The 24,864-nt window shown below is 46.0% G+C and overlaps 2 protein-coding genes across 14 annotated transcripts in view; both read left to right on the top strand.

The window, feature by feature from the left end:
* The window catches only part of CPEB1 (cytoplasmic polyadenylation element binding protein 1), a 49,295-nt gene extending 35,923 nt beyond the window's left edge, over positions 1 to 13,372 (top strand). For 9 of the 12 annotated variants that reach the window (XM_080981548.1, XM_080981541.1, XM_080981551.1 and 6 more), the window contains 6 exons: positions 2,961 to 3,065; positions 4,780 to 4,916; positions 6,883 to 7,081; positions 8,686 to 8,780; positions 10,440 to 10,520; positions 11,992 to 13,372. In XM_080981548.1, coding sequence (XP_080837674.1) covers positions 2,961 to 3,065; positions 4,780 to 4,916; positions 6,883 to 7,081; positions 8,686 to 8,780; positions 10,440 to 10,520; positions 11,992 to 12,102 — 728 coding nt within the window. In that variant the 3' untranslated portion in view covers positions 12,103 to 13,372. The remainder of the gene's footprint in view (positions 1 to 2,960; positions 3,066 to 4,779; positions 4,917 to 6,882; positions 7,082 to 8,685; positions 8,781 to 10,439; positions 10,521 to 11,991) is intronic. The other 3 variants (XM_080981546.1, XM_080981544.1, XM_080981547.1) reach the window with 2 other exon arrangements.
* A 2,596-nt stretch (positions 13,373 to 15,968) lies between these two features.
* On the top strand, positions 15,969 to 24,169 carry LOC308463485 (uncharacterized protein). Of its 2 annotated transcripts, none has more exons than XR_013979603.1 (5): positions 15,969 to 16,322; positions 19,168 to 19,248; positions 19,570 to 19,688; positions 20,849 to 21,032; positions 22,582 to 24,169. XR_013979603.1 is itself a non-coding variant. In XM_080981894.1 (5 exons), exons 1-5 carry the CDS (start codon positions 18,005 to 18,007, stop codon positions 23,077 to 23,079), a joined length of 975 nt encoding a protein of 324 aa, XP_080838020.1. In that variant the 5' UTR covers positions 17,846 to 18,004; the 3' UTR covers positions 23,080 to 24,169. The 2 variants fall into 2 exon arrangements, 1 of the variants encoding a protein (XP_080838020.1); XM_080981894.1 differs by lacking the exon at positions 15,969 to 16,322 and adding an exon at positions 17,846 to 18,097.
* The last annotated feature ends 695 nt before the right edge of the window (positions 24,170 to 24,864 follow it).

A 24,864-nucleotide genomic window follows, 5' to 3' on the forward strand; every position in this document is an offset into this window, starting at 1 on the left:
ATTGAAAAACCTAACGACAGATAGACAAATAGTAAAATAATAATTATAATAACAAAATAATAATTACAATAACGGTCCACTTCCCCACACTTTCACAAACCGTAGGTTATTTAATAGCCATAGGCCTCGGGAAAGAGGAATGTTTTTGCCTAGTATCTAAAGACATGCACTGATGGCACCAGGCAAGCCTTTCTGAGGAGAGCATTCCACAATCGTTGAGCCACCACAGAAAAGGCCCATTGTCTTGTTGCCACCCTCTGAACCTCTCTGGAATGGGGGGGACGCAGAAGAGTCTCGGACAAAAAGCACATGCATTTAGTTCATGTTGCTGAACTAAAACTCCCATTGCAGCGGCCATCATTGCCACTGGTCAGGGATGATGGGAACTGCGGTTAGCAATGTCTGGAGAGAGACAGGTTTCCCATTCCTGGTCTGAAGGTGGTTATTAATGTTTCAGAGCAAGATTAAGGGGTTTCCACAGTCTGTCCTCAGAACAGCTCATCCTGACTTAATCTGCCTCTTATTCAAGGGAGCCAGGGCATGGGTGGGGAAGCTGTGACCCCCCCAGGTAGTGTTGGAAACTCAACTGTTGGCCCCAGCCAGCATGAGCACTGGCCAGGGATGAAGGGATTTTTAGTGCATCAACATCAGGCTCCCCATACCAAGTCTACAGCCTCAAGGGATGTGGCCTATTCAGGTCAACTGCTCTTGGAGCTAGTCAGTTGACAATGCTAGCTAGTACAGCTGCCTCTGTTAATCAATTGTTTGCTCAGCCTAGCTATTCTTAAAGTTAGTGTGCTTTCAGTATAAAGTATTGTGTTGCTTATCTGAAAACCTGGAGATAGCTCAGTGGTGCAAGAGAGCCCCATGTTGGGCAAAAGATTCCAGCACTGCAGGATATTGGACCAGGTGACCTCAGTGTCCCTTCCAACTATACAATTCTATGGTTATTTAATTTAGGAGCTACTTTTTTTGGGGGTGGCAAAGCTTACCCACCCCCCGCCCAGGAGCATACAAAAAAATACCAAAAATGATGCAACATTTAGAAACGTCAGCATGAAAATTGCTGCAAAGCAGAACAAAGCACAGAAAACACACACACACCAAAAAGCACCACATGTTTTTGGAACCACATGAATTCCAGAAGCAGTTCACCAATTATAGGAGAGACCCCATAGCTCAGTACTAAGCCTCTTCGCTTTGCTCCCAGCAGGTCCCACACTCAAATCCCTGGCATTGCTATCTACCATTATTTGGCACAGAAAAGACTTTTGTGAGAGAGCTAGTGCCAGTTAAAGTAGGCCATACGAGCCAGCTTCATGCATTGAAGTATATTCTTATATTCGTCTTCCTTGGTCTGTGGCCTAGAACAGAGACATAGCGTGCTGTTTATGCTCTGAACATGAGGTGGTGAATTGTGGTGAATAGAACATTGGACTTGGCTTGGTGACAGCCAGATTTAAACCTCTGCTGGACAAGAAGCTTGCTGGGCAAACTCAGACCAGTCAGTCACAGATAATATCAAGAAAAATCCCCTCTCTGTGGCTTCCCCAGGCTGCTTTACAAGGGAAGTCAGGATAAAGATAGGTTCACATGGAGTGTGTGGGCTCTGCAAATAATTAAGACACTAACGGTGGAGTCCCCCACGTAATTGCTATTATGTGTTTCACAGAATGCCACTTAAAATATCAGAGCTGCTGTACTGAATTGCACAAAAACGGGAATGATTCAAGTGTCATTACATGAGAAGGCAGAAAATGCATATCAGGAGTAGCGAATAGAATTTGGGTTGGATATGGAGCACAGAAGTGCGAAATCCATTGAGTGGCCAAACGACTGACCCGACCAACTCGTACCTTACTACTGCAATGGAGTTTTTCAGCTTTCACATTCCAAAAATGAGGGATGCTAAAAAGTTGTAACACAGCTTGGGATTTCAAAAGAGATTTTGGTTAAATTAATAAAATTTAGTTTTGCTTGGCAAAATAGCATAGAAATCAAGTACTTGCAGTTATGTTGTATATCATCATTAGTTGTTATTTGGCATTAACTGACATTTTCAGAAGTCAAAAATTAAGTTCCACCCCCTAAAGTGACACTCCTACCAGTGGTTTATAATTGTCCTCCATTGAGGTTCTTTGCTGGCCAGGAAACTTTCCCCTGTGCTTGTCCCTCCCATGTGTCTGTTAAAGGTAAAGGTACCCCTGACCATTAGGTCCAGTCGTGACCAACTCTGGGGTTGCGGCGCTCATCTCGCTTTATTGGCTGAGGGAGCCGGCGTACGGCTTCCGGGTCATATGGCCAGCATGACTAAGCCGCTTCTGGCGAACCAGAGCAGCGCACGGAAACGCCGTTTACCTTCCCGCCAGAGCGGTACCTATTTATCTACAGTGGAACCTTGGGTTGCGGACGTAACCCGTGACGGAGGCACATCCGCAACCTGCAGCGCTGCGTCTGCACATGTGCGTTACGCGATTTGGCACTTCTGCGCAAAGCGCAATTTAGCACATCTGCACACATGAGAGCGGCAAAACCCAGAAGTAACCCTTCCAGTACTTCCAGGTTTTCCGCGGTCCGCAACCTGAAAACACATAACCCGAAGCGTTTGTAACCCGAGGTACCACTGTACTTGCACTTTGACGTGCTTTCGAACTGCTAGGTTGGCAGGAGCAGGGACCAAGCAACGGGAGCTCACCCCGATGCGGGGATTCAAACCGCCAGCCTTCTGATTGGCAAGCCCTAGTCTCTGGTTTAGAGCACAGCACCACACGCATCTGTTAGCCGACCATTATTGATGCAATGTTTGATGGAGCCATGGGGAAGTTTTATTGAATTACATTGCTGTATGTTTATATTTTACTGGGTTTTTTTAAAAAAATGCCCAGAGCATAACTCCATGCACGGGAGTTGAGGTTTTCTCTCTCTCTTACCCCTCTAAACTAAATCTCTCATTTGTGCAGCGGGTCTGATCAGCACTTTCCGTGTGTTTGGCTCGCTGAGAGTGGAGTGGCCTGGTAAGGATAGCAAGCACCCCCGCTACCCTCCCAAAGGTAATATGCCTAAAGGTAATACAGACATGGTAGGAACCTTTTTATCCATGCTATGTATAGAGAGCACTGAGGGCTGCTGGGCTGGCATGGCTGCATGGAGGTGACCGGACAGGTAGAGCACCATAGGATTACAGGCCTCACTCGGGCGCACAGGTTCTTTCCGTTAATGTAATCTGCCAGCTCTTTCGGGGTGAGGGGCTGCACATAGCGGTGTTCACACGGTGGCTGTCACACAGGACAAAGGGAAAAGAACAGAGCTTTGGGTTTATTTGTGCTGAGGAAGCCGTAGCTGTTGTTGCCATTCTCCCCAGTCAGTTGTATTAAGGCTTGAATTTCTGCTGAGCCAAGCAGAAAACCTTGCTTTGCCATTAAGGCATTTGGGGAAGTGACTTTTTTTCTGATGTTCAAGATGCATCAGCCCTAATGTTCAGTCTTGAGAAACCTGGAGTACTTCCATGCTCGGTCCCCCCCCCCCCCCCACTTTCCCCTCTCTCCAATTTTGGCACCGTTCCTTACTCGTCGGGCAGTTCAGATGCATTCCCATCTTTGGTTCCTTCCAGATGTTGCAGGCTACAACTCTCACCGGCTTAGCCAGGATGACCTATAGGGATGCCCAGTAGTTAGGGATGACGTCTAGGACATCTAGCAGGTCCCAAGAGGGGTGATGGTGGCTGTACTTAGAAGGAAGTGGGTGCTGTTAGGGCAGAGGGAGCTGCCTTTACTTTAGACAGAGCTATGGCTGCTACTGCTCAGCTCACGCACACGTTAATTGGGCGTGTGCACAGGGACACCAGTTTAGCCCATACACCTCTTTTGATTTAAAGTACACAATTACATGCTGACTCTCTCCAGTGCTAGTGTGTGCACACTCCTTTTTGCCGGGAGCGGGGAATCTCCTGCTTGGAATAGCAAGCCCTCTTTTCTGGGAAAAGTACATGATAAGTATATTCTGTTCTCTCTCCCCAACTGCCTGCCATGGGAAGTCGGACATACCAGTGGTTTCCCCAGCATAGCCATCCCACCCTGGCTATCCCCACCCACAGGGACTGTCTTCCGCTGTTAGCTCAGAACAGGATCTAGAAATAGCACTGTGTTAGCAAAATGAAAAAGCTCACTTCTTACGGTTTGCAAGCACCCTGGATTGCTTGGCACTGCAGTCTTTGTGCACCATTTGAGTACTTAATGGGGAGAAAATTGCGTCTCTGGCAAATGTGGCAGTCTGGAGTAGAGGATTTCAATCTCTGCTGTGCCTAAGAATTGCTCAGTTGACCCAACTCTTCCATCTTCCATTAATGGAAGCGGTGAAAGGGAATGAGATTCTGTACATTGCAAGAAGATAGCCTAATATCATTATTTCCCCCCATCTCTATGCAGTGGTGGAAATAACCTGCTATGTATTTGTGAAAGTGGTATATAGACAAAATGTTGTCTTTCTCTGATCCTGCACTTTCCAAAGCATTGAGAAGAGGGCTCATGAGCCACTGATAGATGTAAATGGAGCCTCAATGTTCAGAGGCAGCCTGCCTAATGAACCAGCAGGCAGGCAGGAGACTGGCATTGCTTTTGAGCATCCCCAAAACATCAAACTGGTCGCTGTTGAACTAAGTCGGGTCATTGAGTACAACTGGGCAATTCTTAACACGAACTGCACTGCAAAAACACTCCCTAGGGAAGAAGGGAGCATGCTTGTACCCTGCGTTCTAAGTAAATTTCTTGTCTTCCACCCAAGGCTATGCATATCTGGTGTTTGAATCAGAGAAATCTGTGCGTGCTCTGCTCCAGAACTGCTCCCGTGATGTGCTGAGTCCCAGTGGCCTGAGCGAGTACTATTTCAAGATGTCCAGCCGCAGGATGCGCTGCAAAGAGGTGAGAGGATGTGCCGCTGTGCAGTCGAAACAAAGCACCCAGTTAGGTGGCTATAACCTCGTATTGCTTTATTTAGGAGCCATGTATTGCCTTCGAAGCGCTGGCAGCGGCCTCTCGTTCTCCAGGGTGACTTCTGCATAGGCAGCTACCCTCGGTGATGGGTGGATTTGCTCCCAGTTTGCACAAAGGCTGATTGTGCCATATGTTGCATAGTTGTTGATTCCAAACACATGCAGCTTTTAGCTAGACAGGAAGAGAGATAGGGATAGAGAGTGGCGCATTTGGGAAAGTGCTGGTTCTGAAGGTCTCTAAGCACATGGTTTGTGTTGCCAGTGGGTCAGAGGATGGGTAATGTGTTGTGGAGTGTGATAGATGCTGGAAGAGGTTGCTTGTGACTCTGCGTTGACAGAATTGGCAGCAAGGCTCCTCATTGATCTTCTCCAATAGGAGGTCTTTGTTGCTGAAGGATGGCTGCACAAGCAGTAAAACCATGAAGAATGCATCGCGTTGCTGGTTGGCTTCTGCTTTCTTGCCCTGTGACATTGCCAGTGGGGTGTGTGTGTGTATTCAGCATGTATTGTATAGTATCATCTTGAAGATAGCTTCTTTAAATATTGTTTCTAGTGCCTGTGGTTGCAGAGAGATGGCTGGATATGTGCTGGCAACCAGCCACAAAAAAATACAAATATTTTTTATTTAGAAGACATCTGAAGGCAGCCCTATATAGGGAAGTTTTTTTAATGTTTGATGTCTCACTGTGTTTTATATTTTGTTGGAAGCCACCCAGAGTAGCTGGGGTAGCCCAGTCAGATGAACGGGTTGCAAACACACCAGCAGGATGCTCAGTCCCCCTTCTGTGTTTTATTTGCATGTCCCAAATTAAGGGCAAGGTTGTGTTCTGCTAAGCAAACCATCCCTAAGATACTAGCACCACACATCTATAACAAGTTACCTCTGTCCCTAGTTGAATTCAGGTGTTCAAGTGGGATGCTCAATTTAGATGGCGTGACCCTTGTGAGATTGGTTTGGGCAGTGCACAAAGGATTAGGGCTACGACTACATCTTGTGTTGCTCTTCAGTCGCATATCTTGGCTCTACTATACTCTGGGCAAGTGTTGCATAAATGTACTGCTTGCAAAGTATTGTTTCCATGGTGCAAGCATATGTTATCACTGGGTCATGCCAACCCTGCTGTTCACAGGGAATGCGTAATAAATGCAGTCTTGAAGGCAGAATATGCTTTTAACTGCATAGAGGAACTGAATGGAAAAGAGACTGCAGCCCCCTTGTTAACAGGACACAATATTCGGTTGAAATAGAGTAGTGAACCAGAGTGTACCAGAATTGGGAAGTGGAATAAAGGAACTATTCTTTAGCCATTTCCTGGCTTCCATAGAATCGTCAAATAGTAGAGTTGGAAGGGACCCCAGTGGTCATCTAGTCCAACCTCCTGCAATGCAGGAATCTTGGCTAAGGCATCCATGATCCGATGGCCATCCAACCTCTGCTTAAAAACCTCCAGTGAAGGAGAGTCCACAACCTCCCAAGGGAGACCATTCCCATGTTGAACAGCTCCTACGTCCATCCTCTGTTCATGTTCCAGCTTGTCGACATCCTTCTTAAATTGTGGTGCCCAGAACTAGGCATTATGCCTTCCACAACAGGGGTTTTGACTACAGTTCCCATCAGCTTAGTTTGTGTCTCTTAATAGCTCAGATCCCAACAGGGCACCTTTCACCAAAGGCCAGTTGTACAAAAGTCAGATAGTCTGAATGTAAGAGCAGCCATTTGTGTGTTGACTCAGCGGTTTGGAAGGTTACAATGATTGAAGTGCACTTGGCATAAGGGCATGGGAAGACCATTTGAGGTGCACTTAGAAATAAGTTGGTTGGTTTGTTTTTCAAAGGGGGAGGATACTTGGCTTGTGGACTCAACTCGAACACAGTTTTCTCTTGGGTGACTTCAGGTACAAGTGATCCCATGGGTCCTGGCAGACAGCAACTTTGTGCGCAGCCCCACCCAGAGGCTTGACCCTGGCAAAACAGTCTTCGTGGGAGCTCTTCATGGGATGCTCAATGCCGAAGCTTTAGCAGGGATCCTCAATGACCTGTTCGCTGGCGTCGTGTATGCAGGTATCGACACAGACAAGCACAAGTACCCTATTGGTAAGTGAGGCTAATCAACGACTATTCGTTCATATTCTGTTGGTTTCTGGGCCTTTTGGTGGTACCTTACCATGGCCAAAAATAGGTACAGATGGTACCTTGTAATTGAAAAGGGTGTTGAATGGCTAAGTTGAAGACCCTGGATACAGAGGCAATTTTAGGGCAATGCGAGTGGTGCGGTCGCACCAGATGCGCAGCTGAAAAGGGTGCCTTCTCAGTGCTTGTCCACTTTGGGAAAGAGGCATGAGGGCTCTGGCAGAGTTCTAGAGTCCTCCTACCTCCTTCCCAAAGCTGGGCAAGCACTTATCAGGCTCTGGGACAGAGGTGGGTGGATTTTGGGACCCTGCCAGAGTCTCATGCCTCCTTCCCCAAGCCTGGCTTAAGCCAGTGCCATGAGGGTTGTGGGAAGAGTGTCAAATGGCCTTGCACAGGGTGGCATATTACTGCTGGGATAGCATGACTGGGGAAAAGGTTGGTGGTCACTTTGATTTGTATCCCACGTAGTGCTAAGTTAAAGGCACTTGGTGGTTCCCTTGTTCGACTGGCAGTATTTTGTGGCTTCGGGATGGTGTTCTGCAAGACAGTGCATGAGAAGGTTGTTGTTAAGTTTGTTTCCCAGCAGACTGCACATTCTGCAAGGCAATGAGTTTCTGCTAGCGCAGCCACTGCATTTGATTCCTCCGTTGTGCAGCGTTAAAACTCAGCCACGTGCTAGTGGACCGAGAACGCTGGATAACAGCCCTTTAAACTCAACTGTTTCCCTCTGGGTAGGCTGTTCCAGCCAAAGACTTGCCTGCTTTGTAGCTTTTGATCTCTGCCTCAGGTTATCATGATGGTGATGGTATAAATCAGGGGTGGCTAACTTTTGCCCTTCCAGATGTTGTTTGACTTGATGGCTCTCATCATCCCTGGCAATTGGCCATGCTGGCTGGTTCTGGTGGGAGCTGAAATCTTAACAATAACTGGAGAGTCACAGATTAGCTTCCCTTGCTGTAAATCTATACAGCATTATTTTGGCTTTTAACTTGAAAGGCTTTGAACCGTCCATTCAGCACTAGAAGTCTCTTGAGTATAGTTGGTGAAGATGAATAGGCAGCAGGCTGCTACTGGAAATAGATAAATCTGACTATTTCGGGCCAGTGTCACTTTCTCATGTGTTCACCCATAGTTTCATTCTTTTTCTACATTAATCTGCACTGTTGAAGAAGTCTAAATCACTTAAAAAAGAGTGATGTAGCACTTAAGAGCTAGGACTTGGAAGACTATGGTTCAAATCTCTGCTTAGTTGTGAGAATAAAGGGGAGAGGCGGGTTGCCTTGCTGCTGTCGTGTGAAATCTGTTGGTGGCTAGGTTCCAATCTACACATTAGTCTGTGGGTTGCAGATCAGGACGTTCCGTATAGGAATTTGCAAAGATTGAATTCCTCAAGCATCCCTCCCCTCCATTAACCTCTGAACCCCCTCTCCCTTCCTGCTGTGGTAGACCTTGGCAAGCAAGTCACGTTCGTGCTGACTCATAAGTCTTGCATTACTATGCTGGTAGATACGTATCAGGATCTTTCCCTGGAGCTGCGCACTGCACTAATGGGCTGGGTTTTGTTTCAGGATCTGGCCGTGTCACCTTCAACAACCAGCGCAGCTATCTGAAAGCAGTGAGTGCTGCATTTGTGGAGATCAAAACAACCAAGTTTACAAAAAAGGTGAGAGGCACGAAAGGAAAAGACAAGCTCCTGTGTTGTGCTTATTGGCAAGGATCCCTAAAGTGGGTGCTGTTGCATAGTCCCTAGAAATAGAACAGAGATTCTAGGTGGGATAAAATATATATCCTGGGGGGACATCAGCAGAGAGCGAGAGCTTGCTAGAGCTGGGGTGTGAATAGGAATTAAGCTAGTAGGACTTCTTCCCCTAAATACTGATTTCAGTAAGTAAGCAGGGAGCTGGGGGGGAATAGCAGATATAAGGCACGAGGAGTTGGGCCACTGGTTCACCTATCTCAGTACTGTCTCTTCCTGGCAGAGATTTTCTTCCAGCATTGCAGAGGAGGTTGGATATTCCAGGAATCTTAGCATCATCAAGCTTATTATATGCTGGTTTTCCAAAGTGTGCTCTTAAGTAGCTTGTGGGAACAGTAAACAGATCAATATATAGGTGCATCAGAAGCAGTCATAAATACATCAAACATATTTCATAATATATTTATATCCACACTAGCAAGCTTGTAAAGGCATTTATTTCAAGAAATTCCTTATATGTAAAGCATCCCTTTCATAATTTAAGATCGCAGAGAATAACCGTGTTAAGGAAGTGTTGCCCTTGGCTCCTGATTAAAATCTTACCAAAGCAGTCGCTTTGTAATAAGGCCTCAAAAAAGGGTGCATTAACCTCAAGTAAGCACACCCGGTTCTTCATATAACAGGCACCAAAAAGAGCAGTTTTTCTCCTTCCGGAGCAGCCTTTGTACATGGAGTTTGTGGCAGGCCCTCTCCAGGCCTGCAAAAAACCCTGTTTGAGCAAAGAAATGGTGGGAGTAGAAGAGGCAAGGGCTGTGGCGCAGTGGTAGAGCATCTGCCTTGCGTGCAGATGGTTTGAGGTTCAATCCCCCGCGGGAGGGACCCTGGAGAGCTGCTGCCAGTCATTGTAGGCAATTGCAATCTTGATGGACCATGTGTCTGACTCCGGCAGCTTTCTGTGTTCTAAATATGCTGGGAAAGGGCGATCTTTTTCTCCTTACACAGTAACTGAAACAAGTTTGCCAGTCAGTCAGTCTCCAAACTGGCTTTAGTGCCTCAGAAGCCACTATGACGAATGTGTATAAACAAACCATTCACTCTTATGCAGGGTGGGGGGTGGGATACATATTATGGGAGGCTGCACCTAGTTGATTTTCATGTTCCGTGCAGAGACCACTACCCCTGTGGTCCTCTTCTGGGGAAAGGGGCAGGCTTCTCCAGTGGATGAAATGAAAGCAAAGCTTTAGTCCAGGCATAGGCAAACTCGGCCCTCCAAATGTTTTGGGACTACAACTCCCATCATCCGTAGCTAACAGGACCAGTGGTCGGGGATGATGGGAGTTGTAGTCCCAAAACATCTGGAGGACCGAGTTTGCCTATGCCTGCTTTAGCCAAATGAATCTGGCAGTAGCACCGGTCTTCTTCAACATCAAGCCCTTGCAGCTGCTTTCGCAGGAGACTCAGAACTCTTTCAGCCTTTGCTCCTGCTTGTTTCCTCTGAAGTGCGTGCCCCCGTTTCCTCTTTCCCCCTCTCACCATTAAGATTGCACTGTGAACTCCAGCTGTGCTGCCTTGTCCCCTGGGCTCCTTCCCTCTGGCTTTAATTTCCTTTCCTTGCCTCCGGGGCAGGTTCAGATTGATCCATACCTGGAAGATGCCATGTGTCAGATCTGCAGGTCTCAGCCAGGTCCCTTCTTCTGCAGAGACCAGGTAAGGCTCTTGGGTTTTTCCCCCGTCCACTTTAGACTTGGTTGAAGGGGCAGCGTTTCCTACCCCACCCACTCTCCTGTAGTGCACAGAACAAACTTCTTGAGGGCTCCTTCCCCTTTTAAAATGTTTGCCCATTTTCACCATCTTTGGAGTGAGTGGAAGCTGCTCTGTTGTACAGGTGAAGCAGCTGTCGTTGGTGTCCTGTGTTCTGTTTAATTGGCGGGGGGGAGGGCTGTAGCTCAGTAGTAGCGTATCTGCGTTGCTTGCATGCATGCCAAAGGTCTCTAGTTGGATCCTTGGCATCTCCAGATAGGACTGGGGAAGAGTCCCTCTCATAAACCCTGGAGAACTACTGCCAGTCATTGTAAACAGTACTGACCTAGAAAGACGAATCGTCCAACGCTGTATAAGGCAACCTCAGATATTCCAAAGGACAGCAACCAACGTAGATGAGAACAGTCTCCACTTGCCCAAGGGCAACCTCTTTTCAACTTCTTGGCAGGCTTTTCATGGATGAAGAGCTGGATGTCTCCCTAACTCCCAGCCCAAACTTTTTGTTTTGTGATGGTAGGAGGCAAGCTTTTGGCGTACGTGTCTAGCAGGTGTGGGGAACTTCTGGCCCTCCAGGTGTTGACGTGCAACTCCCATCATCCCTGACCATTGGCCCATGCTTGATGGGGCTATTGGAAGTTGTTAGCATCCCTCTGACTCGAGATACAATGGAGTGCACCTCCAGGGGTGAAGTCAGACCGCTGCATAAGCAGCACCAAAGTGACCTCCCCGGGGCGTAAGCCTGGGCAGTGTGTCTGGAGATCATCTGGGCAGCCCAGGACAAGGCCCCCTGATACGGTCCAAAGAAAAGCAGAGCAATGCATTTGGCACCAGCTTTGCTGCAGCAATTGCCAGGAGGCGCCATTCAAGGTGCCATCCAACCACCTTAGAAGTTCCACTCTGGATATGAGTATGGTTTACTCCTTTGCCTTCTCTCGCAAGGCAGCAGAGGTTTGGGGTCAGGGTTATCCTTCTCCTAGATAGGCTTGGAAAGGTAGCCTATCTATAATCCAGGAAATTCAGGTGTCTTAACCCTTCTGTTGTTGTGCTATAGAGATCCTGGCAGTGGGCAGCTCCCATGTCAGAACTTCCTTTTGGCAAAATGCCTTCGTAGTATCTGTCCACACATTTAGTAGGAGATTTTTGAATGTGCTCTAATTATCTGATCTCTCTTGATAAATTGCATTCCAGAATAATAAGGTAACCTTGTTGGCGTTCCAGCCAGAGATTGAAATAAGTTCCTTTTATATCCCTGGGGTGTGGGTGGGTGGGTGTAAGTGTGTAAGCAAAATTCTATAATCTTACGGTTAAAACCACCCCACCACCCCGTTCCTGCTGCATGTCACAGCATTTCATGGAGCCAGACTGATGCTTCTAGATCCCTCTCTGTCTCTTCCCACCCACCCACCCCTCTGCATAGGTCTGCTTCAAGTACTTCTGTCGCACCTGCTGGCATTGGAAACATTCCATTGAGATGTTGCATCACCACCGCCCACTGATGCGCAACCAGAAGAACAGAGACTCCAGCTAGAGCAGAGGTGGGGGCACCAGGAGCCACTGCAGTCGCTGCAGGAGGAAGTTCTCCTGTTCACCCGCCACCGGAAGAGAGCCCGGAGATGTTTGCCGGTGCCACACCCAGGCTTGGGGTGCCCGTCGGAAGGACTAACGGGGAATCTTGCCTTCACGTTTGCACTTGCTGGTCTTTATTTGTTTCTGCACTAATGCACAGTGAATTTTTTTTTTGTCGAGGGTTTGTTTGGGGATTTTTTCAGAGGGGAGGGCCCCTCAAATGATTCTGCAGTTCCCAGACTTTGGTTCCTTGTTGCTGCTGAGAAGCGCCAAGGACCATGTGTTGAGAAGGTGTTTAATGCAGATGCCTTCGCCTCGGTTTCTTATTTATCAAGGGCCCTTTTTTATCTTCCTTGCAATACTGATGGTAATAATGCAGGTCTCATTGGCTCAGTTTTTTTGCAGTTGCCATACAGTGCCTTTCCATTCATTTAACCCCCCCATCTGAACGGAATACACAGATTGTTCAGCTGGAGTTTTTTACTGTAACAACAAGGAGACTTTGTTCTTCACTTAAACCAAATCATATTTCATATTTTACGCTCCAGGATTTTTACCAGTTCCTTTTTACACTCTTGAAATGGTTTTTAAGTCGTTTGAGACGAGATTTTTTTTCTTTCCTGGCAGCTTTTAACATCATTGCAACTTGTGTCTGGGAGCTGTTCAAGTTTAAAAAAAAAAAAAAATGAAGTTTGCCAGTTGTGAATAGCAGTATTTGCAACCCAGAAGGATAGGATTTTTGGATTTTGAAACTGGACCGGATAAATGGAACTTCGAGCTGCTGTATATAGTTCGTTGCACTAAGGGGGCTTGATAAAGGTTTTTAATCACAAAGTTCCAAGACTTCAATTTTCTTTTTATAACTGAGCTGGTTTAAAGGGCTGTGCTTTAGTAGGAGCCCTTTTCTGTTCTGAGGAAACAAGAGGGTACCCTTAAGGAATGTAGTCGAGCCAGCAGCACAGCCCATAGATCGTGCTGGGAGTTGAAGTTTTGATTTTGTTTTATTATTTCCCCTCTTTTGGAAGCTGTGTGCCAAAGAACCAGTGTCCTAAGTTCTCCCTTCTTCCTGCTGAGCTGATGTTGCATATTCCAGCTGCTCTTTGTGGGGTTTTGTGAAGCAGTATGTGAAGTCTCTACCTCATTGTAGTATATGCAGGCAAGACTGCACTCTCCTACAGATGCGTGGAGTAAGCTGTGATGTTCTTGGCACATAATAAACACGTTGCAGCAAATCCTCAGGTGCCCTTTTTTCCTTTGAGGGTGTGTGTGAGAGAGAATGTATGTGTCTTGGAAGCTTCCAAACAGTCTTTTAAACAAAACAAAACGAGCCACTTTTTTTCTTTCTCTTTTTCGCATTTTTGATACAGAGAAACATGACATTGATAGTGGAAGGGACACTTGTTCTCCAGCCCAGCTTGAGGGTTTCCCACAGACTTCTGGCTGGTCACTGTGAGAACAGGATGCTAAGAACATAAAAGCCTGCTATATCATCATCAACCTTTATTACGGTCCAGAGACCCAACAAATCGTTACAAAGCAATACACAATTCATACAGCCTACCTCCAGGTTAAACAAGCATTTTGTTCAGAATATAGGGATCATTGGTTCTTGCAACCGCCGATAAAAACTTTGCCACTGCTAATGTTCTAGCGTTTGTCCGGTCTTCCAATAGGAACCTGACATAGTGAGCCTCTGATTTTCCCGGGAAAGGTACCAGCAAGGGTAATATCAGTTCAGCCCTGGCTTTGTCTTGAGCACACGAGCAAAGTCTGCCCTGGTAGGGAACTCCTCTCAACCTGCCATCCAACACTGCAGAAGGAAAGACATTTAGTCTGGCTTTGGTGAAAAGCCTTCGATAATTTGGTACTGTCAGGTTTTTAATGTAAGATGTTAAAGACATGCCCATATTGTACTCCTACTGCCAGCGGACTACAGACTGAGATCGCAAGTCACTGTGTGCATTGTCCCATAATCTTAGCTTTAATGTCTTTAGGGTGCCTTCATAACCCAGGTAATACAGTTGGGGGGGGGGTGACAGACCAATAGAGGTGGCTTTTTTAGCCATGGTTTTCTGCTATTTGCTGACAAATTCCTCATTGGTCAGGTGTTGGTACATCCCTTCCCTAGATCAAACACTGATAAACCGAGTGACTGCTATATCAGGCCAGTGACCGATCTTCTCCAGCATCTTGTTCTCACAGCGGCCAACCAGATGGCAAGCCCGCAAGCAGTGTTTGAGCACCCCTAAAGTGCCTTGCTGCATCCTCCTCACTGGAAATACACTACTTGGGATCTGTCTCATTTCATCATAACCTCCCAGCTGGTCCCTACAGTAGTTGGAGTAATCACACCAGGTTGTTGGGGAGACCTTTAGCACTGTAATGAGCTGGACTTTCTGTCTGCACGGCACCTTAATATGATGCACTTCACCATGGCAAAGATCCTTTCTGATGCTTATGAGCAATCAAGTCCCATTCAGCAAAAGGTCCTCTCCAATGTTATTTGAATGCTTCCTGTTGGTCAGTGGTGCTCATTTTATTGCTTCCTGTTGAGCGTCATCGTGGGATTCCTGATGCAAAATATTGTAATTCGAATGGTCCCTCGAATGCCCTTTCATTACACTGTCAGTTTATATAGGAGGATTATTTTTTTAAAAAATACATCTCTCTCTCCCCCCACCACCTTTGTAGGAAAATAGCATTCTCTTCTTTCATTTCATTTGAATGGCTCCCCGCCACAGAAACTATCCTACTGTAAATTAAAGGAAAGTGTTCAGGGAGCCATTCAGAAGCACTACTGCAGTAATCCCACTACCATACTCAGCAAGAAGCAATGCATTGTACAACAGGAAATCTAAAACGCACAAGGGCTGCCATGCCTCTGTGGTGCTTTGCCCCCAAACGATTTGGCAACAGCATCATCCGAGTTCTCAAATGGAAACTTGAAAGTAAACAAAGGCTGGCAATTCTAGAGGAAAGGGCTAGTACAAAAGCAACCAGAATCTATTTACACGCGGGTGGGTGCACTGAAGCAGCCTCTGCCTTTTCTGGCCTACGTTCCCTTTCAAAGGTTTGCATTGTTCCCTGTGGATTATTAGACCAGCCAAGGCATCAAGTTTCCACACGAGTTGCATGTGAATAATGAATGAAGCCCAGGAACGCTCCATGGTGATGACACCTGGCTTTGCAGCATCACCCTGGGAGAGGCTGCCGGCGGACCCTGCGGAGAAAGCCAGCTGTCACGTCCCCTGTGTTGGAAGCCTGCTCTGTGTGGTGGTGACTGACCATTGGCTACTTCCCTGGCATCCTTGCTCTTATGAAAACAGACCTTCATTCTGTAAAACCATTCTCTCTAAAGCAGCATTGCACCACTTGAAACAGGCATGGCTTCCTGCAAAGGATCCTGGGACCTGCATTTGGTTGAACTGAGCATTGTTAGGAGACCCCCATTGCTCTCCGGAAACTACAGTTCCCAGAATTCCCTGGGAAGAGGGTTTGATTGTTAAGCCAGTCTGGGAGTTGTATGTCTGAGGAGAACAGGGCAGCCTTACTCTCTTGGTACTGTTAAACTACAGTTCTCAGGATTCTTTGGGTGAAACCATGACTGTTTAATGCTTCAAAATTATAGTACAGGTGGAACTTTCATCTGAGTGTTGCCATTACAGAATACAGTAGGGAGGAAGAAGGTTGGGGCAAAAATTGGAATTGGTTGACAGGGCCTATCGTCGGTCAGGTGGACAAGGCAATATAATTTCCATAGCAGCAAAGCCTCAAATTATGTATTGGCTCAAATCCTAGTTTCATATATAGCTCTTGTCTCTCAGCACATCAAAGAAACGGATGAGACGTTAAGATAAGTGAAGGGAGTGATTGTCTGCCATTTACATTTGGCAAATAAACAACTGTCATCCCAGACAAAAGTTAAGTTAATTTTAATCCGTGTTCTCTGGGGCCAGGCATACATAAAAAGAGCATTTAAAAAGAGTGGCTTTGCTCAGAACAAGCCGGACAATTTTTAATTTATACACTTTTAGTAGGGTTTTGTAATATAAAGAAAACAAAGCCATCATCCTAATGCTACTGTTTCATGACATCCTAATTGCTGGCTGCCATGTCAGGATGTGATGGAAGTGTGATCCCATTTCTGCTTCTGGAGACTAAAGAACAGAAGCTGTTTTTCAGGTGACTATAGTGCTTCAAAAGCTGTCAGCAATGTACAAACTGAAGCATATCCAGCTGGTGTTCAGCACGGTCCCAGTGTGCCGCAGCTGTGAAAACGGTGAATTCCTTGCTGGGTATCATTAGGGGGGGATTGAAAATAAAACTCTAGTAATGTTGCTGTGCAAATCTGGTGTTGACCCCATTTTGAATACTGTGTACAATCCTAGTCACCTCACTTCAAAAAATATTGTAGAGTTGGGAGTATGTTCTGTTAAGGAAAATTCTGTAATTTCCGTAACAGCTCAGAAAGGGGTAGCCAAAATAAGAAAGGTGATAGCACTTGGGGCCTATTATTGTTTTAACTACTACTATGACTTATTTATTAAATTTGTATACTGCCCTTCCTCTATAGATGTCAGGGCAGTTCACAGCATAAAAATGCAATATAGAAATGCAATATACATAATTTAAAAAACCAAAACAATTTCCTCCTCTCCCAACCCCATCCCACAAACACATTTAAAAGGATATATGATGTTAGCCAAAAGCCTGGTTGAAGAGGAATGTTTTTGCCTGGCACTTAAAGGTCTATAATGAAGGCACCAGAGGAACCTACCTGGGGAGAGAGCATTCCACAAACAGGGAGCCACTGCAGAGAAGGCCGGTTCTCATGTTGCCACCGTCCAGACCTCATGGAGGAGGCACACAAAGAAGGGCCTTGCATGGTGATTGGGGGTCTGGGTCAGTTTATATCTGGAGGGGCAGTCCTTGAAGTATTGCAGGCAGTCCTGAGCCATTTAAGGCTTTAAGATGTTAAAACCACCACATGTAACTGGGCCCGGAAGCAAATTGGCAGCCAGTCCAGTCAGGATGTAATATGCTCAACATCTTGCCCCGGTGAGCAGCCTGGCTGCTGAATTCTGCACCAGCTGAAGTTTCCAAACCATCTTCAGAGGCAGCCCCACGTATAACATTTTGAGAAAAAGCAAGTAAGAGTTGGCATGATGGAAGTTCATAAATTCTGCATATCATAGGGAAAGTGGATAGAGAAAAGTTTTTGTCTCAAAACACTGGTACCTGTGGACAGCAAATGCACCTGAACGTTGGAAGTTAAACTATGGAAGTCACTCCCACAGAAATCAGTGATGGACACCAACTTGGACGGCCTTTAAATAGGATTAGACAAATTCCTGTAGCATAAGGCTAGCTATGAAGACTGTTGGGCCTACATGGTTGGGGGCAGTAATGCTTCTCAGTACAAGTTGATGGAAACCCCAGGAGGAGAGACAGCTCTTGTCCTCCGGTTCTGCTTGTGGGTTCCCAACAGGCATCTAGCTGGCCAAACCTCTGTGCACTTTAGAACCAGATAGCTTCGTTCAAGGAATTCAAATGCTAAGGCAATGAAACACAGTATAAGAAAGAATTTAAAATCAACGTTCTTGTTTAAAGGGGACATGCCCCGGACCACCTGAACAAAGCTTGTGGACCAAGCCACCAGCGTGACTTGTCATAAGGCCTATGAAAAGGAAGGCATGCTCTGTTTTCAGCTGAGGGTTGTGCAGGTGCCAGTTGAAGCATCAACTATCCCAGAGAAGAGGTGGAGGTTAGGACCCAGTGGAGCTGCCTGCCTCTTTCCCAGCTGGGTCACTCCAGCCATTTGTCTTCAGTGCTGTCAGCAAGTTATACAGGGCTTTGTGTGAGGCATGTACAGAGCCTACCAGCCTCTCCTACCAGCAACCAACAGGTACCTGCAGGAGAAATGGGACAAAGCCAGTTATCAGGAGCACTGCAGGAAGGTACACTATAGACTACAAAAGGGATGTTGTTGGGGTGTCTTATTACAGCTGGCATATTCCTCACTTGTACCCCCAAAGCAAACTGTAGGGAGCGGGGAGGGGTGGGGTGGTGGGCAGGTGCACAGGTAAAGACTTTTAAGGAAGAGAACCTGTGGGCACTTGAGATGCTGTTAAGACTACAGCTCCCATCATCCCTGAACATTGGCCATACTCACTGGGGGGTTGATGGGAGGTGGTGTCCAACAACATATGGAGAGCCATCTGTTTTAGAGGATACTTTACAGCAGGTGTAAATGTAGAAGAGACAGCTCTCTCCTCCCCTTGCAGGAAGGGATGCCTCTTGGAAGATAGAGCTCTCCATCAGCAGTATTTACAATAACTTGTACTTCATTAAAATAATAAAATAAAGTGGTTTAAATCTGCTGCTCAGTTACTTGGGGACATGTTTTACTTGATAATAAAATTATTAAATGTTGCAGCCTTATCATTATGCTTTCTTCTGTTCCACTTCTCCTTTAGAAAGGTCAGAGTGGCTTATATCACCAGACTCTCACCCTGGGTCTCAGGAAGCTGGACTTGGATGAAAACAATTTCAAATGCCTAAAAAACATCTTCCAAGATGAGCTTTCCAAACTCCTGCAACTCTCCCAAGGAATGACTCAAAGGGTGACCTACTCCCCATGGCAGGGTGAAATTTAATAGCCCCAGAACGAGTCATTCATGGGTTTTGTTGCTGTTTGTACCTAAACGCTGCAGGAGAATCCCCAGCAGTTCCAAACAGGACTGGGAGAAGATTCCTGTTTGAAGCCATTCCCTGACAGTTTGGGTAATACCAATGTTCTAGTTACTTGACATAACACGGCTTCCTGTCATCCTATCTTTGAGCCTGATTTGCTGACATGATAGATCTGGGAATCTTGTTAAAATATTTAATTGTAGCCATGTCTAGCTCTTGTGAGCTGTAACAATGCTGTCATCATATCTAAACTGACCGGTCAAAGAAATACAAGAAACAGTGTGAATCCAGATCATTAGCTTCAGATATTCCTGACACTCTCTCAACCTTGCAGGTGGAACTAGCAGTTCCTGTGATCAACACAAAAGCCCCACCTACACCTTTGCATCTTCAGGTGAATTTGAAGAAACTCCAGGTATTGTGGAATGGACTGAACTGGATGCTCAGTGAGGGCTTGTTTATGCAGTCACAATCCAGAAGTTTATATCCAAGAGGGTTGGGGATATCCTGGGATAACTGCCCCTTGCAAATGCAAACAAATAATTTCAAGATCTACCAGACATATAACCTTGATGGGGCAATCACAAATCATGGTATTAGTCTAATGAATGAAAGGTGGTCTTCAGCACTCCAGAACTGAATGCAATTGTTGGGCTCACATATTTTTGGCTCAGCCAACCAAATCTCCAGATGGAAAATTAAATTGTCATCAGCCTCTCATGTTGTGTGTTTTCAGCTGGAAAGAGAACGCCAAGCTGTTCGGGACCAGGAAAACCGCTCACATTCTGCCAGACTTTGGCATATCAAGCAGTCGCCGGGACGGGTGGACAACTGGAACTTCTATTGCATTCACAGGTCTGTAAGTAGTGGGTTTAAATTAGGCATGGGCAACTAGTGGCCCTCAGACAAGTATTGTGGGTGGGTGGGCGGACAAGGAAGAGGGAATGGGGTGGGAGAGAGGAGGACGAGGATGAGGACACGTCTTGCACACCTATAGCCCTGTCTCTGCCCACCATCAGCAGGTGGGTCCCTGGCAGGTGACCCATGAGAAAATGGAGTCCTTGACAAAAGAAAAAGTTTCCCGAACCCTGGTTTAAACAGTGACTAGGGTAGGTTCAGCAGAGATGCCAGAGAGATCCAAGTTCTAGTCTGATGGTGGGAGGGAAAATACAGTGGTACCTCGGGTTAAGAACTTAATTTGTTCTGGAGGTCCGTTCTTAACCTGAAACTGTTCTTAACCTGAAGCACCACTTTAGCTAATGGGGCCTCCTGCTGCCGCTGTGCCACCGGAGCACGATTTCTGTTCTTGTCCTGAAGCAAAGTTCTTAACCTAAGTTACTATTTCTGGGTTAGCGGAGTCTGTAACTTGAAGCGTCTGTAACCTGAAGTGTCTGTAACCCAAGGTACCACTGTAATGCCAAAGGCATGGGTAGGCAAGCTAAGGCCCAGAGGCCAGATACGGCCCAATTGCCTTCTCAATCCGGCCCACGGACGGTCCGGGAATCAGTGTGTTTTTACATGAGTAGAATGTGTCCTTTTATTTAAGATGCATCTCTGTGTTATTTGTGGGGCATAGGAATTCATTCATATATTTTTTCAAAATATAGCCTGACCCCCACACAAGGTCTGAGGGACAGTGGACCGGCCCCCTGCTGAAAAAGTTTGCTGATCCCTGGCCAAAGGGCACCTCCTGACATCAATAAGCTATTTCCAGGAAGGGGGTGGAGCCAAATGCAATCTGAATTCAGATCATTTGGGGCTGGCTGTGGCTCAAAGGGGGCCAGGACATGCTGCAAGAAACCTAGATCTAGAATAAAGGGTTTCAAGATGGAATGAGGAAGCTGTGGATCTCTGTACGCTTTTGGACTCCAACTCCCATCATCGCTGGCCATTGGCTATGTTGGCAGGGGCTGATGAGAGTTGGAGTCCTACAAGCTCTGGAGGTCCACAGCTCCTCCTCTCCTTCTTTAAAAGAAGACCACCCCCTCCCCTGTGATCTGCTCTTCCCCGTACAGCTTGAATTGGGGGAAGCGGCAGCGCGATCTTGCACACATCTACTGGGAGAACCAAGAGCTGGCGAAGCGTCTGGAAGGAAGGAGGTCAGAACTTGCTCAGGAACGCTGGCAGCAAGACTGGCACAAGGAGCAGCTAATCCGTAGCAGCATTGCCCGCTATCCCCGGGAGACAGTGAGCTGCCAGGTAACAAGAGTTGGATTTGCACCGGTCGTGGAAAGTGGAAGGAGGAAAATCCATCTACAGTCCCCTCATTTTAATAGACACTAGCCTAGGGGCTGCCAACACACCCCTGTGCCCACCAATACTTGTTTATTTATTTTAAGAGTTCTAACCCGCACTTTCATAAAATATATCGAGGTGGCTTACAACACAAAATGCAAGAAGATCAATCAATAAATATCTGCAAAACACAATTGAAACAGCAATAGATTAAAAAGAAAAAATATTCTGAAGGCCTGCCTAAAACAATTCAGCTTTAAAATAAGGCAGGGGCATTTCCTGCCTAACCTCTACAGGTAGCGCGTTTCACAGGACAGGGGCTGCCATGCTAAAGGCTTGGTCCCTAGTGAAGGCCAACCGAAACTCAGGGTTGCGGGGAATCACCTGAATTGCCCCATCAGAGGATCCCAGTGATCAAGGTTGTATATTAGCGATGTAGATCTTGGATCTTCTCCCCCACTCTTATGGCCAGCGTGCTTTTTATTACTATAAATAACACATATCAGATTGAAGTGGTTGCCCCACCCCAGAATGTAAGATTAGAAGAAGGCCAATCTATTGTTTCAATTTCATGTTTAGTTCTATTTATGCTGGTCTGCGGCCATCATAAAATTTTCCTTGATTTGGTTTCTGCACCCATGCATTACTCCATTACAAACTAGGAGTTCACCATCACAGTGACATGAATTTATGGTAAAATAAATAAATAAATGAAATAATTGTCCAGTAGCACCTTAGAGACTAACTAAGTTTGTTCTGGGTATAAGCTTTTGTGTGCGTGCACACTTCTTCAGATACGATACCTGAATCTATGAATTTAAAGGTGAGTTAAAAGTATATTAAGGGTGGGGTAACTTAATATACATTATTAGGCAATGTGTAAACATCTACAGCAAGAGAACACGCCACTTATGTTTTTGTCTTAGTGCCAATGTGGCAATGCTCTCATTATGGGATGCTCCAGTTGCATTCTGGGTCCTGAAAAGATACACGCGTATGTACTTTGAGTAGTCTCAGAACAGAAGTTGGCTGTTGAACTCATGATCAACCTTTACTAAATAGCAAAACCAAATAGTAAATTAACAATGTCACAGCAGCAATTAAATGGCAGGAGTGGGAAGGTATAATTAACAGGATCACTGCACCTCGTTCTTTATCACACTGACATACCATTCATTTTCAATCAGTTATTTATTATGATTAAGTTAGATACTGCTTTGGTGCAAAAAGGGCTCTGTTCCCTGCATGGCTGTGGTGGGAGTGCCCCAAAAGTGGATGGATGGGACCAAAGTGTGCTTAGAGCCGGCAATTAATTGGCGGAGCAAAGCTGAATAATGCAACTCTGAAGTTACAGCAAAACTTTGACAGCAACACACTGCTCTTCCTCACTACCAAGGTAGTTAGTTTTCTTTGGTGGCAGTGAAAACTTCAGTCCATTTATAAAACTAGCCCACCGTTTCTGTCTCATCTGCACACCTAAGAAGTGCCTAACCATCAGCATTGTGTTTCCCAGGCAAGGAATGGGAGAAGGAGGCAAGCATGCGAGAACCACCATATTCCCCTTTCAGCCTCTGGCAGGAGAAACCCCAGCATAAATCCCAGCAGGACCCGTGAACCTTTCAGCAGCAAGAATCACAGCAGAATGGGCAAGAGCTTTTGGGGAAGTGAGAGTGAGTCCACCCAAGAAGAGGTGATAACAACCACCACATGCTCACCTTCCACTTTGGGAAAAAGAGATCTGGCCGGGCAACTCAGCAAAGAGACTTCTCTGCTGGCCAAGATTGCATCTGGAGGCTTCTGCCATAGACATGTTGATGGTTCCTTGGTCAGGACGGATTTGGCAGGGGGAGGTGCTCTTGAAAAGCCCAGACGTGAAGCAACGATGATCAGCAGCAAACCTCGCACCTCTGTATGCTTAAGGGGGAACCTCGGACCTTTGGAGACCAGCCTGATGCCTGCTTCAGGGGACACGGAGAAGAAGGCAGCATTTTCATCCACTAAAAACATTTAACCTTGCTGTAGAAGGACTGGGAGGGCTCCCTCGTTTGAAGGGAAAGCCACCCTCTGGGTGTCAGTGCCTGTCGAGTGTCTATAAGCCACCACTCAGGGAATCTCTTGAGTGGTGTTGCGGTACATCAGGTGAGGTACTGAGCAGATTCTCCATCTCCTCTGCAAAGCTTTGGCGAAATTCTTTGGCCCAGGTGCATGAAAGCAGCTCTGGCCTGTTGCTCAGTGACAGCGCACATGCTTTGTGTTAAGTAGTGGGTAGACATAGCAGGCGACACAGCGATTCTTCAAACAGCTCTTCTTTATTCAGAGGCCAGAACAGAACTGAACTGAGGAGCTCAGTCAGCCTGCTTATATAGAGCTCCAGAACAACGTAACTGTAGCAACTTTCTAAAACTATCCAATCACTGAACGTCACTTTCGATCCTTCATTTGCATACAAACTATCCAATCACTGAACGTCACTTTCGATCCTTCATTTGCATAACTATCTACAGTATCCCCCTGCTGGCCCAGGGTGAGAACTTCAGTACATAACACCTTGCATCCAGAAGGTTCCCAGTTAAGTCCATGATATCTTCCATTGAAAGGTGATGGAAAAACCCCTTCTCTTACGATGACCCTGGAAAGCCTCTGCAGGTCAGACTAAACAATACTTCACTAGATCAGAAAGTAGTGTGGCCAAGTATAAAGCAGCTTCCATGTGCTTTTGTCAACCTCTGGCCTCCAGATATCAAATACAGCAGGACATATGATTGTGCCCAGCTCCTAATATCTGCTTCAGAAGCTCTTCTGTCTGTCAGTAATATAAATTAGGTTGGCTGATAGCAGGTCAGGGCCTTCTGGGTGGTGGTGCCTCCAGAGTTGGGTGGCATCCTTCCCAAGGAATTCAGTCAAGTCAACCTCTCTTGTAGTCTTTAGATGTGGAGTAAGTACTTTATTTCTCATCTTACATTGACTGTGTTTTACATTTTAATCATGCATGTTTGTGGTGGGTTTGTTTTTTCGTTTTGTTTTTTGGTGACTTTATTGTTATTGTGAGCCACCTTGGAAGAATTTTATTCTTAAAGATGGAATGGTTGATTGAATAAATAAAAAGTCTAATGGTTTAACATCGTTGCTACAGCCTATGGCCAAAAGAATCAAGTGGGGGGAAATAATTTACAAAAAATGTTTTGGACATCCACTGCCCAGCAGTAGGGTTAGAAGAACAACGGAACTCTTTTTGCCCTGAAAAAAGAAGCCTTTCTTTATTTTGTTTTAAATAAAATTTTATTTATTATTTATTTGCTCCACAGAGCTCAAGGTTCTCCCTCCTCCAGACTCTCTTTCCCAGGTAGGTCACTGATTTAGAGAAGCTGTCCCGGGTTATGATTTGATCCTGGAATGCCCCACTTTTCTTCAGAATGCCCGTATTTTCATTGGAGCCATTTTATCTAGGTAGGCTAGGTAGTGACTGGCTGAAGATCATCCAGTGAGCTTTCTCTGTGAATGGGGATTTTAACCCTTTCCTTCCAGGTGCTAATCAAACACCCTAACCCCTATACCACACTAACATGTTTTAGTGGTGCTTTATAGAATTGTGCATATATATATATATAGATTTTGTGAATCTAAGTTTGACCTCATTGAGGGGCAGTATTTCAAAATGAGTAGAAAAAAAGCACTGTGTATTTGTGTGCGCGCACACACACACACACACACTGGTTTGAAATTGTTTTTAAAATATATTTTTTCTGTACTGCCCAGAGAACAAGAGTAACTGGGCTGATACTGATAAACCGAGTGA

Source organism: Podarcis pityusensis, assembly GCF_964106645.2.
Source record: "Podarcis pityusensis genome assembly, chromosome: 14".
NCBI classification, from domain to species: Eukaryota; Metazoa; Chordata; class Lepidosauria; order Squamata; family Lacertidae; genus Podarcis; species Podarcis pityusensis.

Bases quoted from the DNA above. Each gene is read 5' to 3' on its own strand.
- LOC308463485 (XM_080981894.1), top strand. From the start codon at position 18,005: ATGTACAGAGCCTACCAGCCTCTCCTACCAGCAACCAACAGGTACCTG. The intron at 19,689-20,848 runs GTCTGTAAGTAG...TTCCCCGTACAG, and splicing joins AACTTCTATTGCATTCACAG to CTTGAATTGGGGGAAGCGGC. The intron at 21,033-22,581 runs GTAACAAGAGTT...TGTGTTTCCCAG, and splicing joins GGGAGACAGTGAGCTGCCAG to GCAAGGAATGGGAGAAGGAG.